Source organism: Sciurus vulgaris, assembly GCF_902686455.1.
Source record: "Sciurus vulgaris genome assembly, chromosome: 15".
In the NCBI taxonomy this organism is placed as follows: Eukaryota; Metazoa; Chordata; class Mammalia; order Rodentia; family Sciuridae; genus Sciurus; species Sciurus vulgaris.
The window spans coordinates 84,100,123-84,119,146 of NC_136476.1; the positions used below are offsets into that span (position 1 = coordinate 84,100,123).

Genomic DNA, 19,024 nt, shown 5'->3' on the forward strand with positions numbered 1-19,024 from the left:
TGGAAACCCCCGCATTTTTACTGAGTCCATGTGCGTGGTAGGTTTTTTTCCCATCCTTTCACCTTTAGTCTGTGGATGTTTTTTTTCTATGAGATAAGTCTCTTGTAGGCAGCATATTGTTGGGTCTTTTTAATCCATTCTGCCAGTCTATGTCTTTTGATTGATGAGTTTAAGCCATTAACGTTCAGGGTTATTATTCAGAAATAATTTGTATTCCCAGTCATTTGGCTTATTTTTGGTTTTTAAGTTGGCTTGGTTTCTCCTTTGAGTGCTTTTTCTCTAAGGTAGTTCCTCCCTTTGCTGACCTCCATTGTTGTTTTTCATTTCCTCCTCATGGAATATTTTGTTGAGAACATTCTGTAGCGCAGGCTTTCTATTTGTAAATTCTTTTAACTTTTGTTTATCATGGAAGGATTTTATTTCATCTTCAAATCTGAAGGTTAGTTTTGCTGGGTATAGGATTCTTGGTTGGCAACCATGTTCTTTCAGAACTTGAAATATGTTGTTCCAGGCCCTTTTAGCTTTTAGAGTCTGGGTTGAGAAGTCTGCTGCTATCTGTATTGGTGTCCCCCTATATGTAATCTGATGCTTTTTTCTTGTGGCCTTCAAAATCCTATCTTTATTTTGAATGTTAGGCATTTTCATTATAATGTGCCTTGGTGTGGATCTGTTGTGATTTTGTGCTTTTGGTGTTCTGTAAGCCTCTTGTGTTTGATTTTCCATTTCATTCTTCAGGTTTGGAAAATTTTCTGATATTATTTCATTGAATAGGTTGTTCATTCCTTTGGTTTGTATCTCTGTGCCTTCCTCAATCCCAATAATTCTTAAATTTGGTCTTTTCATGATGTCCCATAGTTCTTGGAGATTCTTGATTTCTTGGAGATTCATGATTTCTTACCATCTTCTCTGTTTGGGCAACTTTATTTTCAAGATTAAATATTTTGTCTTCATTGTCTGAGGTTCTGTCTTCCAAGTGGTCTAGTCTGTTGGTGATGCTTTCCATTGAGTTTTTTATTTGGTTTATTGTTTCTTTCATTTCAAGGATTTCTGGTTTTTTTTTTTTTTTTTTTTTTTTTTGAGAATCTCTATCTCTTTGTTGAAATGATTTTTTGCTTCCTGCAGTTGCTCTTTCAGCTTATTGGTATTATCATTCATTGCCTGCATTTGCTCTCTATGTCATCCTTTGCTTTGCAACTCAATCATGTATAATCTGAAGTCCTTTTCTGACATTTCTTCTAACATACTGTCATTGGATTCTATTACTATAGAATCTAGATTTGTTTGGATCATTTTCTTCCCTTGTTTTTTCATACTGTTCATATTGTTCTAGCAGTGCAGATCTGGGGTATTGCAGATTTCCCCCTATAGGCTTAGAGTGGCCCTATAGGTTTCCAAAATCCCTTTCTTTAAGGGGAGATCAATATTAGCAGTGCCCAATTCAGACACCATGCAATCCTAGACCAAATAGCCCCTATGAGGACAATAACAAAATTGTCATAATAAACAGAATGAGTTCAAATATTATCTTCAGTAAAACAAACAGGTTTGCAATAAGGTCTGCAGTTTCTAATAGAGGACAAAGAGGATGCAGAGGGATGTAGAATGTGGCTGTTAATGGGATAAGAAAAGAATATACAGAAGTTCTAGATAATAGAGTGAGAGTGTAATCAAAAGAAATCAGATGTTAGCATGCAAAAAAGGGAGAAAGAGACTCTGAGGGAACAGGTAAACAAAAGGAAAAGAGAGCAAGAAAAGTAAAGAAATAAAAACTTAAATTTTTTTCAATAAGGAGAAAAAAGAAAATCTACAGTAAAACAGTCATATAGTAATGAAACCTCCCAGAGTTCAGTAGCCTGATGCGTGAGAGGTACCTGACAAGGAGCTCCAAGCCTCCAGCAGGCATCTCAGGATGGGATTTGCCCCATCTAAAGATGGGAGCTACGGCTTCCAGGATAATCCATGGCCATTCTGCCTTCCAAATGTGTTGGCAAATGGGGAGCTGCAGCTCAGGGGTGGACGTGGACAGGCAGGGGTCCTTGAGGTCCAATGTGTTTGGTGTGGTTGTGGGATCCTGGAGGCCGGGTGCAATCAGTTGGTCTGGGGGTCCTGGTGGCAGGGAGCAGTCAGTCGATGTGAGGGCCCCAGAGGCAGGGAGTGATCGGTCGGGCTGAGGGATCCTGGAGACAGGGCTCAGTCAGTCCGGCCAGGGGTCCTACAGGGCCTGGCTGTTGTCTCAAAATGGCGGCAGCCACATGTAGTCAAACCTGCAGGTACTGTAACAGTGAAGTTCCAGGCGACAGCAGGCAGCTGGTTCTCCATTGGCGGTCAGCAATCAGTTTGCTGACTGTTGTCAGAGATCGGGAGGTGAACCTCGTGCACATTGGGTGATGGATAGGCGTAAGGCAGGCGATGGACAGGCGAGAGGCAGGCAAATGGTGGATGATAGGCGCCTGACAGTGAGCAATCTGCACTCAAAAAACCCGTCGATATGCTGGCAGACTTAATATAGTTTTTAAAAAGTACTTTTATCTATTTTTTTTTTAAGTGATGCTGAGGTTCGAACGCAGTGCCGCACACGTTCCAGGCAAGCACTCTGAGCCACAACCCCCGCTCCAGTTTTTTTTTTTTTTTTTTTTTTTTTTTGCACGGTGCTGGGGATGGAACCCAAGGCCTTGTGTTTAGGCAAGCACTCTACCAACAGAGCTATGTCCCCAGCCCTCCTCCTCCTCCTCCTCCTCCTTCTTCTTCTTCTTTTTTTTTTTTGGTAACCAGGGAAATTTACCACTGAGCTAAATCTCCTGAGCTGCTGAGATTACAGGCATGCGCCACCATCCAGCCTAAACAGTTTTAATTTGGAAGAAAATTGGAGAGCTTGATACAGATCTCTTCTAAGCCTGTAGTTTTCCTGTACTGTTAACATCTTGTAGTGGTGTGCTACGTTGTTACACTTGACAAACAATATTGATACATTGTTACCCACCAAAGTCCTGTAGTCTGAAGTTCTTTCTGAGTACATTCCATGGGTTTTGACTGAAGCGTAGGCATGTATCATTAATTATTACAGTAAGATAAAATTGTCTCTATAGTTTTACCTTTTTCAAAATTTCATATAGTTGAAATCATATAGTATGTAGCTTTTCAGATTGGCTTCTTTCATAAAAGGATGTGAATTTAAGGTTCCTTGGTACCTTTGTGTGACTTACTAACTCATTTCTTTTTATTGATAGATGCTATTTTATTAGATGGATGCACAGTTTATCCATTCAACATTTCAAGGACATCTTGGTTCCTGCCCGCCTCCCCCATCCCCTCCTCCTCCTCTCTTTTTTTTGGTACTGAGAATTGAACTCAGAGGTGCTTAACCGCTGAACTACATCCCAAACCCTTTTAAAAAATTATTTATTATCAATTTTTCAGTTACCAATGGACCTTTATTTTTACTTATTTATATGCAGTGCTGAGAATTGAACCCAGTGCCTCACACATGCTGGGCTACAATCGCAGCACATCCCCAGCCCTTTTTATTTTTTTATTTTGAGGCAAGGTCTTGCTAAGTTATGGAGGTTGGTTTCAAACTTGCCATCCTCCTGCCTTGGCCTCCTGAGTTGCTGGGATTATAGGCATGCACCACCATGCCCAGCTCCCACACACTCACACTGTCTCTCTCTAGTGCTGCTGGGAATCAAACTCAGGGCCTGTGTGTGCTAGATTAGTACTTACTCTAACACTGATCTAGCCTCCAGTTCTGCTTCCATTTACTGGCAATTGTAAACCAAGCTGCTATAAATATTCACATGTGGGGTTTTGTGTAGATCTGTTTTCAACTCATCCAGGAGCCCAGTTGTTGAATCCAATGGTAAGACTATGTTCAGCTTTGTAAGAAATGGCTGAACTCTCCTTAAAGTGATTGAACCACTTTGCCAGCAATGAATGTTATATGTAAAAGTCAATATTAAAGATAAGCATATGCCTTTACTTCCAGCAACTCAGGAGGCTGAGGCAGGAGGATTGCAAGTCCGAGACTAGCCATGGCAATTTAGCAAGACCCCGAGTCTGGGGATGGACCATGGGTTCAATCCCCTGTAACTCAAGGAAAAAAAAAAAAGATAAATAATCATCAAGCCAACAAATATTTACTGAACAGTGCCTATATAGAGGCAGGAAGTCCCTGTGTTAACTGCCAAGGACACAATGTGGCAAGCAAAAGTAGACTCTGTTCTGGACCTTCCAAATCAGTAGAAGAAATAAGCAAATAACCACTCACATACACATAACTCACCTCAAATTTCCAAATTAAAATAAATTTAGGCTATGCACAATAGTGCACATTTGTAATTCCAGCTACTTGGGAGGTAGGAGGATTGCAAATTTGAGGTCAGTCCGGGTAACTCAGAGAGAGCCTGTCTCAAAATAAAAAATTAAAAAAAAAAAAATCTGGGCACAGTGATGAACACCTGTACTCCCAGCAGCTCGAGAGGCTGAGGCAGGAGGATCGCAAGTTCAAAGCCAGCTTCTGCAACTTAGTGAGATCCTAAGCAACTTAGTGAGACCTTGTCTCAAAATAAAAAAAGGACTGGAGATGTGTCTCAGTGGTTAAAAGGCCGTTTTTTGATCCCTAGAACTGCAAAAATTGATAAAGAAATAATAAAAAATAAATTTAGTATCATCTAGCATTAAACTTAAATTTCGAGTCCAGTATACATGAATTGAAACATAACACAGTAGCCCATTAACATGTACAATTTTATGTTTTTATGTATCAGTAAATTAAAAAAATTTCAAGTCCATATGCCAGGTTCTCAAATATGTCAAACACCTTAAAAAGCCTACTTACATAATGACCATAATGATTATAAAGTTATTTCTATTTGGGGGGACACTGGGGATTGAATTACTCAGGGGCACTTGACCACTGAGCCACATCCTCAGTCCTATTTTGTATTTTTAATTTAGAGACTGGGGCTCACTGAGTTGCACAGCACCTCACTTTTGCTGAGGCTGGCTTTGAACCCATGATCCTCCTGCCTCAGCCTCCTGAACCCCTGGGATTACAGGTGTGTGCCACTGTGCCGGCTATAAAGTTATTTCTAACTTGGTGTATGTTGATATTACAGGGATGTGTTTTTTGCACCATCTGTTTTCTTCACACACCTGAATGAGAGTGCAAAGTCACACTTACACAACTAAGAGAAGATCTATACTCAACCTGAATTACTCGGCTTAAGATTTGGAACTTCTGGCTTATGGGCAGATTCTTGGTTGATTCATGAGACACAGGGCTTTTGGTAGGGTGGTTCTAATCAAGAAATCTATGCATTTACCTGCCATCATGGGCTTTGCTCTTTTCAGGCCATGTGTGGTGTGTGGTGAAGGGGCTCCACGCCTGAGCCCTGGAGCTGGCATTTCGTTTCGTAATCCTCCTCTGGACCAATGATGGGACCAAGCTGGGACTTAGAAGGAGAAGGAGGGCAGTGTCTTATGTTCTACTAGCACCAAATATGTCCCAATGACAGTTCTGGGCTGGGGATATGACTCAGTGGTAGAGCATGTGTGAGACTTGGGCTCCATTCCCCAATGCCAAAGATCTATATAAATAAATAAAAATTCTGACACTAACTTGGTATCTTATGATTCCATTTTTTCCTTTTTCTTTTTGGCACTGGGAGTTGAACCCAGGGAATTTCCACTGGGCTGTATCCACAGTACTTTTTACTTTTAATTTTGAGACAGGGTCTTACTAAATTGCTTAGGGCCTCACTAAGTAGCTCAGGCTGGCCTTGAACTTTGATCCTCCTGCCTCAGCCTCCTGAGTCACTGGGATTACAGGCGTGTACCACTGTGCCCAGCAAATTCAGTTCTAATAACTATGAAAGTTAGCGTAGATGCCACAGGTCAGCTCAGACCCACAGGACTGCCTCTGCTTCAGAGGCTGGTCAACAAGTGGGGTCTGCAGTTTGCCTCCACTTCTGCCTGGCTGGCTACAAATTCAGATATTTCCCACAATCCTCCCTCAGGTTCTATAATGTCTTTGAATGACTCACAGAACACAGGAAAGCTGTTTGCTATCACAGTAATAAAGGACACAGCTCAGGAAGAGTCCAATGTTAGAAGTACACAGGGCAAAGGGGATAGGGAGACAGCTTCCATGCCCTCTCTAACCACCCTTGCCCCAGGACGAGGAGGTGTTCACCAAACCTGAAGTTGCCTGACCCTCATGGTGACAGGGTTTCTATGTGAGGTTGTTAAGCAATTTATGGTAGACATTGTTTTGGACTAAGCTCCTGCACTGGCCCCAACAGACCAGACCAAACCAGAATGCTTAGTTGCATGTGATAAAATCAAACTTTGAAACCAAACTGGTATCTCAGAACTCAGGAGATCACATCTACCAGTTAGAAGGGGCTCTGTTTACCTGAGCCAGTATGGCAAATGAATCCTCTCCATTTTGGCCCTTTAAAGAAACTAACATTGAAATGACCAGTCCTTATTTCTGCTTTCTTCAGTCCTTTACCTCCTATAAAGCCAACCCCTTCTACTCAGCTAATCTGACCACTACTCATCCTATTTTATAAAACTAGATATTACCCGATTCTAGAATTACTAATAAAATCCAATGTTTTAGTCAGTTTTTTCACTGCAGTGACTAAAAGACCTGACAAGAATGATTTTAGAGAAGGAAGTTTATTGGGGGCTCAAGGTTTCAGAAGTCTGTCCACAGGCAGCTGGCTGCAATCCTCAGGGCCCAAGGTGAGGCAGAACATTATGGCGGAAGAGTGTGGCTGAGAAAAGCAGCTGGGAGCCTGGATCCAGCAAGCAAAGAGAGACTCCACTCCCCAGATACACAATCTAAACCCCAAATCCACGCCCCAACCCACCTCCTCCAGCCACACCCACCAGCCTTCAGTTACCACTCAGTTAATCCCTATCAAGGGATTAACTCACTGGGTTAAGGCTTCACATTCTCCTCTGAATGTCCCTGCATTGTCTCACACATGAGCTTTTGGGGGACACCTCACATCCAAACCACAACAGCCGATTAGATCTTTAAACTAAATTTGCTTACATTTCTCTTCTTACACGTATATTACATCACCGGCCTCAGCCAGGGTTGGCCCAATGATAGATCAAGTGCCTAGCATGTGAGAGGCTGGGATCCATTCCCAGCACTGCAAAAGGAAAAAACCAAACCAAACCAAACCAAAGAGTGGCAGCAGCAGCAACAACAACTGGCTTTGAGGTTGAATCAAAGTTAAGGTCCTCTCTTCTTCTTGAGAGCAGAGGCGGGGGGGGGGGGGGGGAGGCTGAAAGGTCTGACCCTTTGATCTTGTGGTCCCAAGGGGCTCTATATGAATGAGAATTACTACACCCAGTACATAAGGAATCCTATGGGTGTTAGGAGTCTATGCCAGGGAAGACCAAAGATATTTTTTAATATACCACATATTCCTATCACCTCCCCCAGTTAAGCATGACATGCTGGGTGCAGTGGTGCATGCCTATAATCCCAGCGATTTGGGAGGTCAAGGCAAGAGGATCACAAGTTTGAGGTCAGCCTCAGCAATTTAGGGAGATCCTAAGTAACTTCAAGACCCTCTTTCAAAATTAAAAAAAAAAAAAAAAATTAAAAAGGACTAGGGTTGTAGTTGAGTTGTAAAGCATCCCTGGGATTAATCTCCACTACCCATGCCCCCTCCAAAAAAAAAAAAAAAAAAGAAAGTCTAGGAAAGAGTGAAACTCATGGGCTCACTCTGTAAATGCAGCTCACCCCAGGACCACTGTCCAGAGGGACTCAGGAGCTACCACTACCTTACAAAAGGACCCACATGGAATTGAATCCCACTTTGGATTCAGATGGCCTTGAGCATGTCACCTCCCCTCCCAACCTGTGCAACAGGACTTTCTCACATGCAGTGGAGATAACTGTCTCTGGGGGCTGTTTAAGGACATGTGCTCATCTGGGTAGCTGGCAAGTGGGGTTGCACAGACCTCAGCTCCTGCTCCTCCTGTATCATTACAGAGCTTACACCGGCCTGCTGGCCCTCCCTGCCCACACTGAAGCATTCTCTGACCCCTGTGGGATTGTCCATGTCTTCCCTGCGAGAAGCTGCTGTGTACTACACACCAGCCCCGAGCCCAGCCAGCTAGCACCACCAGGACAGGGGTGTGGAGGGCAGACCAGGCACCTGGGATTCTCAGTAATGAGCACTGTGACTTCAGACAAGTCCCAATTCCCTGCTCTTCTCTGGGCCTTGATTTTACTCCACAGAGAATTTGTACAACAGGAAAGGGTGGGGCTGAGTTCTCTGGATTCTTCCTATTCTGACCAAGCCTGGCTCAGGGACCAACACCAGGGTCTGAAGCAGACAGAAGCTAGGTTTGCAAACTTAAAACTTTATTATGGGCAAAAAGGACTCAAGCCTGGAGCTGACCTCCCAGAGACAGGCTGAGATGAGGCGAGGTGAGATGATGCCTGAGCCCCAGGAGGCCCCCGGCAGGGCTGAGAACACCGCAGGGACTCCAGCCTCAAACCCTGCCCATGTGGTTCCAGCCAAGTCTGGGGAGGACAGAAGACACTCAAAACCCAAAAACCAAACTAGGGAGGGGGAAGGAGAGGCTGAGATCAGGCCTCTTTCGCCCCTGAGACAGGAGCACAGGCACTGAGAGGGGACTGCTGAGACCCCCAACACCAAGAAGGGCTCTTCCTGGGAACATCCTGTGTCACAGAGCAGTCCCATCCTCCACTATGTGGAGAAAGCTGGAAAGAGACAAAGAGCCTGTGGGGCAGTGTGGCGCGGGGCAGTGTGGCGCAGGCCCGCAGGACAGCCTCAGGGCCTGAGCTAGGCCTTCCACTTCTGCAGCTGCTTGTCCATGGCTTGGAGTGTGGCTTCATCCTGCATTGATACACACTGGTTCTTCCTCTTTCTGCCCCTGGCAGCCTGCAGAATGCAGGCAGTAGACCCTCCCCAGGCCACCCTTACCTTCACGAAACAGAAGCGGATGTAGTGGTCAAAGTCCTTCTGATGTGGCACGCTGTAGAAGATGGAGACCGGGATGGCCATCAGGCCCTGGGGAGAAGGAAGTCCATGTCTTCACTCAGCGCTGTGGTCTGGCAGCCTCAGCTCAGGAGACAGAACTTTCCAGGAAGGGCAGCAGGAAAGTTAGCCTAGCACATCACTTTGGGGTGCTAGATGAGCTCAGATGAGTGGAGCCAGAGCATCAAGCTTGTGTAGTGAGAGAGGCAGGCACCCAGACCACGCAGCAGCCAGCACAGCCAGAGAAGGAGAAAGGGTTAGGGCACACATTCCCGGCTGGATGGCCCATGGAGGTCTAGGCTACCTCCCCACTATACAGATGGACCACTGAGACCCAGAGAGGGGCAGGAATTCCCACCAGCCAGCATGCCATTTTGGAGCACATTAGAAATATGTTCCCTCATTTTCTTTTTTCGACTACGAATTGAACCCAGAGGTGCTTTACCCCTAAGCCACATCCCCAACTCTTTTTATCTTGGGACAGGGTCTCGCTGAGTTGCTTAGGGCTTTACTACGATGCAGAGGTTGGCCTTGAACTAGTATTGTTCCTGCCTCAGTCTCCCAGATCCTCGGAATTTCAGGCGGGTGCCACTGTACCTGGCCATTCCCTCTTTCTTGAAGTGGATGCAACCCTGTACCAGGGCTCATGGCAGGGGCAGATTGGTACCCCTTGGCTGGGCACACCTGAGCAGTGCATGCCATGTGAAATCATATCTAGTGACCTTGTCAGAGGCCAAGCCCACCTTGTTTATGATCATCCACTTGACAAAGCGTCTGTCATACGGCTCCTCTGCAGCACCAGGCAAGTCAGGCATCTTGCTTTCTGGGGGACAGAGGCCAGGCTGAACCCTGGACAGCCTCCATTCCCCAGACCCTGCCAGAAGACATTGGCCAGTCCCACTCACTAAAGTCCGAGATGTCAGCAATGAGGAAGTAGCCTCCATGGGGCACCACAGGCTTCAGGCCCACAGTCTGCAGGCTGTGTGTCATGTGGTCACGGTTGCGCTGCATGGCCTTTGGGAACTCCTCAAAGTAGCTGCCGGGTTGGCCCATGTGGAGCTGCTCCCACTCAAAGCTCTTGGCTACTGCAGCCTGGGCAGGGCAGGTGGACAGGTAGGCCTGCTGTGCCCTGGCATTGCAGCCAGCCCGCCCACTTCCATTTGTTCTTGTGAGCCCTGCCCACAGGGAGCCCTGCCCCTCCTCACCTGGGCCTGTGTGGGACAGTGAAAGATAGAATTCTGGTGCACAGTCTGCAGGTGCCTCAGGATATGATTTGGGCCCAGGGCCCAGCCCACCTGGACCAGGACACAGGCAGCGAATGAAACCTCCCAGGCCCTGTTCAAAGGCTCTCTCAGTTCCCGGCCTGGCTGTCCTGCAGAGGACCATGCGGGGGGCTTCCCTGTGCTCTTGGTGACTCACCTTCCAGCCTGTGGCACCAAATATTTTGCCAGCACTGCCGATAGTCAGGGTCCGGTCCCACATGCCAGGGAGGCTGGCTGTCCAAAGCCAAAGAGAAACTGCTGAGACAGGTGAGGGCAGGAGGGGGTGGCCTGGCTCTGGGGGAGCACAGGCTCTCCACCCTGAGGACTCAGGTGAGGGAGCGGGGCAGGACTGGGGGTCAAGCCCAGACCCCTCGGACATTCTCGGTAAACCCTTCACCACCAAGCTACATGCCAGTCCTTTTTATTTTTCACTTATTTTAAGACAGGGTCTGACTAAGTTGCCAAGGCTAGTTTGAACTTAGGATCCTCCTGCATCAGTCGCCAGAGTAGCTAGGATTGCAGATGTGAACCACGCTAAGGGTCCCCCAAGGACTTAATTTATCTCATGCTCATGACAACCTTGGGAAGAGGATGCTACCGTGATCTTCCTTCTCAAGGCGATGAAGTCGCTGCCCAAGTCATATGGCCTACACAGCCCCACAGCCCTCCTTGGTCCCAAATAACACGCCTGTGCTCCCAGCTTGGGCTCAAGCCCACCCCCAGCTCAGCTCACCAATGCTGATGTGCTGGACTCCATCATAGACCAGCAACTGGTACACCTCGTCTGCAAAACACAGCACATCATGCTGCTGGCACAGGCTGGCCACCAGCTCCAGCTCTGCCTTCGAGAACACCTGCAGGGACCCAGGGACAGCACAGACCTGCTCAGACAGAGGGCCTGTGGCCACGCTGGCTGCTGGGGGCTTTTCTGCACCTTCCCATCACACCCTGCAGCACTGACCCTGTGAGAGCGTTCCCTCGGGTTCCTATTCACACATGAGGAAATGCTGAGAGAGACAAATCATCGTCCCCACCACCCCAGCCCTCCACCTGGGATTCCTGCCCCTTTCTTTCCTTGGGACTCTGGGACCTCCATCCTCAGCTCATGGCAGGCAGCCCTCCCGCTCCACAGATGAAGAAACTGAGCCCCCGAGGCGGCTCATCTGCAAGAGTTGGCACTTGAATGCAGGTGCAAGGTCCCTGGACGGAGCTGTCCCAGGTACCTTTCCCAGGGGGTTGTTGGGTGTGTTGAGGACCAGAGCTTTGGTCCTGGATGTGAACTTGCTGGCCAGTTCTGTGGGGTCCAGCTGCCAGTTGCTGCTGAAGTCTAGCTCCCCATCCCCGGTGGGGCTCTGCAAGGAGAGGTGGGGTGGCCATAGTTGTCTCCTGGCATTCAAGTCCTCTCCTGGGCATCTGCCCCTCTTTTTCCTCCCTGGGGCTCAAGAGGCCACCATACCCTCCCACTCAGAGGACCCCAGTCCATGGGTCCCTCTGCCCACCCACACCTACACAGCATCCTTACCGGCTTCAGGGACACAAACACAGGGCGACCCCTGGCCATCAATGTCATGGACTCATAACAGTCAAAAAAAGGTTCGATGATGATGACCTGGCACAAGGGTCAGATCACTGGGGTCAGCACTGCTGTGACCCCTCCCGGCCACCCAGCCCACGCCATGTCACTCACCTCGTCTCCTTCATCCACCAGGGCCTGGAAGGCTGTGAACAGAGCCCCGTAGGCACCCACGGTCACCAGCACATTCTTGAGTGGGTCCAACTCCTGTCCCAGGAGCTTCCCAAAGAAACTCGCCAGGATCTTTGTCAGTGGTGGGTAACCCTGTGGGACAGCAGGGTCAGCCCCCAAGACTTGACCCTGGGCAATTCTAGCGCCTTCTAGTGCAGGCCTCAGGGCAAAGCCAGCTCCTGGGAGTGAGTCCTCTCACTTTCTCCACCAGCCTTTGCCAATGAGCCTGTTCTGTTCTGGGTCCCTGCCTAGGACTGGCATGTGGTGAGAAGGTTGACAGAGTGCCTTCCTTCAGCACAGTGCAGCTGGGCCCTAGGCGGTGCAGACTCCATACTTCCTGTATGGGTCAGTAAGTTAGGAAGCACGGTTCTGCACTTCAGATCCTCCCAGCAGCCTTGCAAGACGAAATGGTGGTGCACCCCTGTGATCCCAGTGATGCATTAGGTTGGAGGCCACAGGATCGCAAGCTCAAAGCCAGCCACAGCAATTTAGAAAAACCTTGTCTCAAAACAAAAAATAAAAAGGACTGGGGATGTAGCTCCGAGATAAAGCCCCTCTGGGTTCAATTCTTAGCACAACAGCAACAACAACAAGACAGATATTTGATGCATAGAAAAACAGACACTCAGAAAAAGAAAATGACTTCGCCAAAGTCACACACGGGTGAGGCAGAAATAGGCCTTTATCTTGCAGCTTTTGAAGCACCTCACTTTGGAGGAAGATGGGATCTATGGGCTTGTGGACACACAAAGCACTCAAGGCGGGTGGGGCTGGGGCTCCGCGGGAGCTGCTCCCATGTGCCACCTCCTCCACAGCGCCTGTCCACTGCCTTGGTCATGACTGGCTTCTGGCCTGCTTTCCCCACTAGACCATGAGGCATAGGGCCTGGGACAGAAGAGGCCAGTAAACTGAGCCATGGCCGGAATGAATTCCCTGGTCTCCACTCTGCCCCATGAACCCTGCCACCTGCGGGTCCTTGCCCCTTGCTCCCCAGGGCCTCCAGGAAAGGCCGGTAGACTCACAAATGCCATGGTGTACTGGTTGAGCATGAAGTCCCCGCTGGTGGCCTGCTGAAAAGCTTCCACGGCAAAGTCTGGAGGTGGAAAATTGGGGAAGCCCTGTCCCAAGTTCACGACGTCATATTCTCTGACGAGTTTGGTAAACTCCACCCTGGGGACAAACAGAGGGTTGGTCCCAGCTCACCTGTCCACCTTGACCTGGACTTCTGCCTGTTTCTAGTCCAGGCCCGTTCTAGAAAGCTGGACAACCAGCAACTGTCCCCAGCCTGCAGATCTGCCTGGGTCACGACCAGTCCCACGAGTTGACACCAGATGGGCCAGGCACTGTGACGAGCACCCAGGTCGGCAATGGGGACCACGACCCATGGGAAGAGATATTGTTCCCATCCCAAACGCTGCGGAGTGCAAACAGGGTCCTGGGTGTGAAGGACCACAGTATTTTCTGTCCTTTCCTGACCTACCCTGTTCTTTGTAAACACCTATTGAGTGGGCTGGGGATGTGGCTCAGTGGTAGTTCTGCTACTGCCCACCAGACCCTGGGTTCCATCTCTAGTACTGGTGGGGGGTGGGCCGATAAATAAATAAAAATACCGAGAACACCTGTGGAGACCACAGGGGGATTTCTTAACCCCTTGTTGGCTTTGTCCACAGCACGGTGTGAAATGCTCTGACCACATGACCTTCAGGAGGGCCTCTGAGGCTCTGGGGACAGAGCTGACAAGGTCTTTAGGTACCACACGCACAACCAGCCTCTGTTTGTACATCTCTAAGTGATCTTTACCCGCCTCTGGACAGAATAGGGCCCCACCAGCCTCGGCCCCTGCCATCTCTGGTCCCAGCAGCTGTCCTCCCCTGCCTGGTGACCATCTTCCTGTAAAGCTAGGAGACAGGATGAGAAACTGGATGGAGAGACTGAGATTCGGGGAGTCAGGCCTGTTGGACTGAATTTGCATAAATAGTTATCATTTATATCTAAAATCTGTCATTTTCCCCCCGAGTTCCACAATGCTTCTGAAGGCCCAAGGATGCTAGAGCTCAGAGTGGGGAGTGACCTGCCCAGAGTCAAACAGCAGTAAGCAGTATACTCAAAATTGGAAGGAGGATGTTCCACGGTGGTCGGGACAGAGGATGTGAGGCTCAAAGGCCCAGGGGAAACAGGCTGCCGTCCCGCCTCTTCCTGCATCTTATAGAGTTGGACTTTACGTTGTTGGCAGGTAAGTGGGCCTTGTGACTGCCCAGACAACTCGTGAGAGGCTGAGGGGGCAGCCTGAGGATCGGGCCTTTGGAGGCCCAGCCTAGATGGCGGTCAGACAAGGCAGGGCTTTGGGCCTGGATCCTGTTTCCAATGCCATGGGGCATCCAAGGGGAAGAGGGGGGGTTTAAGACCTTTGTAAAAGCAAATGTCGTGCATTAGGGAAGTCTGAAAGAACATGTGGCTCCAGTTTTTTTTTTTGGTACTGGGGAATGAACCCAGGGCACTCAACCACTGAGCCACATCCCCAGCCTTTTTTGTATTTTATTTAGAGACAGGGTCTTACTGAATTGCTTAGGGCTTTGCTAAATTGCTGAGGCTGGCATTGAACTTGTGATCTTCCTGCCTCAGCCTTTGAAGCCACTGGTATTACAGGCTTGTGCCACTGTGCCCAGCTTGGTTCCAGTTTTCGTAAAAAAAAAAAAAAAAAAAATTGAGCTTCAACAGCACAACTGTTATTCAATGGTGTTTGTGGCATGTGTGTGATTTAAGAGATGGGGTCTTTGTGCCAAGCCTTAAACTTGTGATTCTCCTGTTTCAGCTTCCCAATTGCAGACATTGCAGGCACGGCCGCCATCATCTTTGCACACCTCTCCACCACATCCATTGTACCACTGGTAGCAACAGGCACATGACACTTTGATATTCAGAAGTTCAAGAAGAAAAGGATATTGGGCTTGGGATTTAGCTGGTGGTAGAGCACTTGTCTCACACGTGTGAGACCCTGGTACAATGCCCAGCACCACACATACACACACAGAGCACAAAAGAAGAAAAAGAAAAAAAAGTTCGTCTCTGAAAATGTCTGGTGAAAAGTTTCTGGATCATACTTTCTTTAGCTGATCTGACTCCATAGCAAGAGTGAAAGAGAGTGAAAGTTGACCTCAGGTGCCAGGTGGAGAATTGGCTTCAGGACTGCCTCATTCCCAGGACACCAAAATCTGCAGAAGCTCAAGTCCCTTAAATAAAATGGCGTAGTATTTGCACAGAACCTAGGTGTGTCTCCCATACGCTTTTTCAGGGCAGGACCTCAAACATGCTAGGCAAGTGCTACACTACTGACCCGCATACCCAGCCCCTCCTGGATACTTTAGTTTTTATTTTATTTACTTATGTATTGTTCATTCGTTTTTTTGCTGTGGAACCCAGGGTCTCTGGCATGTTAGACAAGGGCTCTACTGCTGGGGTGACTCCCAGCCCCCTATGTACTTTAAATCATCTCAGCATCACCAGCACCTAACACCAGGTGAGTGCTGGCATCCTGTATTGTTAGGGAGCGATGGCAAGTACAAAGTCTCCACAGGATCAGTACAAGTATAACTTTAAAAATTACTCTTGATCTGCACTTGGTTGAATCCATGGGCGTAGGGAGGCCACAGATGCCAAGGCTCTGCTGTAATCCCAGGAAAGTCCTTTGCCAGGGTCTGCCTGGGTCAGTGGCCATTGCTCTGATATGCAGCCACCTTTTCCTCCCAAGGGAGGTATAATGTTCTCCACTCTGAGCAAGAAGCTCAGGCTCAGAGCAGATATGTGCCCTGACCCAGCACCACAGTCAAGCAGGGCGAAGCTGAGATTCAAGACTAAGCCTGCTCCCTTGGGTGCTGCCTCTCTGGACTATGGTGGCCACCACCTGTCCTGGGTACCAACAAGTTACTGCAACCAGGGACGGCCAGCCCATGCCTGAGGGGACCCCCAAATGCCTCCCAGGCCGTGAGCTCACCAGGGGTTGTATTCCACTCCATCCAGTCTTCGAGCAGGCAGCCGTTTGGCCATGGTGAGCTGAGGACAGAACAAGTGACGGTCAGTGTTGCAATCTTCCAGGTGTGGTAACTGTAGACAGCTGCTTTCTGGCCACAGGCATGGGGGATCTGTGCTCCCAGGGGGCCAGGCAGCTCTACCTTCTTAGTTTGACCCAGGAGGGGCCGAGGGCTCGGGAGGGGTGGGAGACCAGGGAGGACAGTAGCAGTCAGGGGTTTTGCTGAGCTCTCCCAGCTAATTCCCAGAAGGACTTGCCTGGGCCCATTTTACAGATGAGCAGAGGGATGGGGGGGTGATATGTTCAGGTTACACTAGACTCAGCCCTGTCTGACCCCAGGCCACGTTCTAACTCAGGTGAGAGGGACACTCACTCGGGCCTGGGAGGGTCTCAGGGGTCCTAGTCCCCATCACACTGCACTGTTCTCCCTGAATCCTTTCAGGTCAGCTCCCTGCTGTCCCACAGGTGCTCAGGGACTGTCCCTGCCTGCCATCCACCCAGCTCAGCCTGCCTTGGGTAGGAATCGGCTCCTCCTGGCCTCGGCCTCCCCTCAGTACTACAGGAGCAGGGCTTCGAGGCAGGAGCCTGCTGTCCTGGGGGCTCACAGTCCCACAGGGCTGGCAGGTAGGGAGCCAGGTCTCACATTCCTCAGAGCTGGTCTGCTGAGGCAATGGTGACACTGCTGTGGGCCCCACAGCATCCCGTAGAAGTGCCATGACAATCGCCACCTACCAGATGGAGATGCAAGGCTCAGAGGCCCAGAGCCTCCCTGGAGGTCAGGGAAGCTGGCCAGGACCCTGACAGGGTGTCTGCAACAGCAGCAGAGGCACCTGGGCCTCCTGCGGGGGCCCTGGACCAGCTGTGCAGGGCCTGGCTTCTCCCCATTGGGGACCCTGCCATGTTCCCAGGGGGTCTCTGTCAGCTCTGGTCACCCTGTCCCTTGGCTGAGTCCCGATACTGTCACCAGGCCTAGTACTCAGTGTACCTCAAAATTGTTTACCAAGAGGGTGATGCATGCCAGGGACTACAGGCTGCAGCCAAGATGTCAGTGGTGACTGACTTTGGTCAGTTTACCAGATATATTTAATTGTCTTATTTATAACTATTATTTTCCAAATTTTCTAAAACAAACATTTAATTTTTTTTTTTGGTACTAGGGATTGAAGCACTCACCATTGAGCCATATCCCCAGTCCTGCTTTGTATTTTATTTAGAGACAGAGTCTGACTGAGCTGCTTAACATCTCACCATTGCTGAGGCTGGCTTTGAACTTGTGATCCTCCTGCCTCAGCCTCCTGAGCCGCTGGGATAAACATTTAGTTTTAAGGATTAAAAAAATGTGGGAAAGGATGGGAGACAAACACATTTTAGAAAAATGTTCATTGATATACACTGATATCAATAAAACAGTCCAGAATACTGCATGTTGAGAGAACTAGTGTCTTTTTCAGAACCAAAAAACCCTTAATAAATATTTCTATCTACATACATGTTTTCTATGACCATATGTAAATGGGGGAAACTTTTTGGAAGGAAATTTATCAAAATGTTCACCAAGTGCCTCTCTCTCGGGGTGGGATAATAGGTGATTCTGTTCCATGGGTCTGCTTTTCTGCTCCTCAGCTATTTTGGTGGTGGGCACATAACTGGATTCTGATAAATGCATTTTTTTCACTCTGCATCATCTCCGATGGCCATGTCTTACAATCTCTAACATCATTTTAAGTAGCATTTTCCCTGAACAGTCCAGAAGTCCCAGCATATCTTCGAATTGACAGCATCCTGGGTTCAATGACATAGAATTACTTTTGACCTGGGATGTGTTCTATAAAAAAGACGAAGTGAGTCAGGGGCAGTGGGGGAGGAGGGGAATTGGGAGCAGACATTGGAGTGAGGGGCAGTAGAAAGGGCTGGGTGGGGAAGGAGTAGGGGCGCGGGGCACAGGCTGGCAGGGAGAGGAACAGGTGGAGTTCAGTGGGTTTAGGAAGAAGCTGGAAATCAAGTGCAGCACCCAGTGCTGGGATAAATGAATGCCTGTTCTTACGCTTTATGCATCACAGTCATCCAGTCAACATTTATGGAGCATCTACTGTGTACTGGGGGAAGATGGGGTAGCAGCAGCTGCACCCGAGCTGACCACTCAGATGCACAGCTATAAGTTCTAGACCAGCGAAGCAGCAGCCTGGCAGGGCTGACAGCCCGGCTGCAGTCAGGGAAGGTTTCCTGATGGAGCCGGCTCATGTACAGCCTTGAAGCCAGGCCCACGCCAGATCCCAGGAGCCCGGGCCATGCAGGGGCAGGTGCTGGGGGAGGACACTTACAGTGTGGTGCAAGCACCGGGCGAGCGGGGCTCCAGCCTTCCTGAGCATGCTCCCAGAGCCACGGCACTGCCACCTTCTCCTCCGGGGCAGAGGAGAGGGGAAGAGGGCCAAGCCAGCAGCTGGTTCTGAGCTCAGCACTGGGTCCCACACAGTTCTAACAATGACAACGACAACAACTGTGTGTCACCCTTCCAGACATGGGCCAGAGTGCTCCACCGCTCGATTACACCACAGTCATCTCGACAACCCTGCCACACACACACATACACACACACACACACACACACACACACACACACACAAACACCAGTAACTAGAGTAACCTTTAAAAGTTAAAATCGGCTCCAGTGCAGAAGTGAGCCAGGTGAGGAGTATCGACAGCTGAGATATTTGGGGACCACCGTGGTGAGACAGGATGGGAAAATGAAATAAACCCCTGGACGCAATAAGTGATTACCCTTTGTGGCATAACCTGTGCCTCTCTACCCTTGTGCTTTGTTCCCAGACACCCACCATGAGATCCTGATAACACCACAGAAGCAGATGCTTGCGTAAGATGAAACTCTCACCAGGGAAAAATCCAGATGAACCCTCTCTAGCAGTACTTTTTTTTTTTTTTTTTTTGGTACCATTGAACC

The 19,024-nt window shown here is 48.9% G+C and overlaps 2 protein-coding genes across 6 annotated transcripts in view; one reads left to right on the forward strand and one right to left on the reverse strand.

The window, feature by feature from the left end:
• ENDOG (endonuclease G) overlaps positions 1-19,024 on the forward strand; it is a 35,782-nt gene that overhangs the window by 13,185 nt on the left and 3,573 nt on the right. The window lies entirely within an intron of this gene.
• KYAT1 (kynurenine aminotransferase 1) overlaps positions 7,609-19,024 on the reverse strand; it is a 32,668-nt gene continuing 21,252 nt past the window's right edge. The window contains exons 2-14 of one of the 5 annotated variants that reach the window (XM_079113910.1): positions 18,387-18,540; positions 16,030-16,088; positions 13,061-13,208; positions 11,982-12,131; positions 11,817-11,903; positions 11,518-11,646; positions 11,028-11,148; positions 10,452-10,528; positions 10,238-10,327; positions 9,938-10,124; positions 9,776-9,855; positions 8,979-9,065; positions 7,609-8,755 (exon numbers count right to left, since the gene is read on the reverse strand). In XM_079113910.1, coding sequence (XP_078970036.1) covers positions 8,621-8,755; positions 8,979-9,065; positions 9,776-9,855; positions 9,938-10,124; positions 10,238-10,327; positions 10,452-10,528; positions 11,028-11,148; positions 11,518-11,646; positions 11,817-11,903; positions 11,982-12,131; positions 13,061-13,208; positions 16,030-16,088; positions 18,387-18,434 — 1,398 coding nt within the window. In that variant the 5' untranslated portion in view covers positions 18,435-18,540 and the 3' untranslated portion in view covers positions 7,609-8,620. Of the gene's footprint in view, positions 8,892-8,978; positions 9,066-9,775; positions 9,856-9,937; positions 10,125-10,237; positions 10,328-10,451; positions 10,529-11,027; positions 11,149-11,517; positions 11,647-11,816; positions 11,904-11,981; positions 12,132-13,060; positions 13,209-16,029; positions 16,089-18,386; positions 18,541-19,024 lie in introns of all 5 variants that reach the window. The other 4 variants (XM_079113913.1, XM_079113911.1, XM_079113909.1 and 1 more) reach the window with 4 other exon arrangements.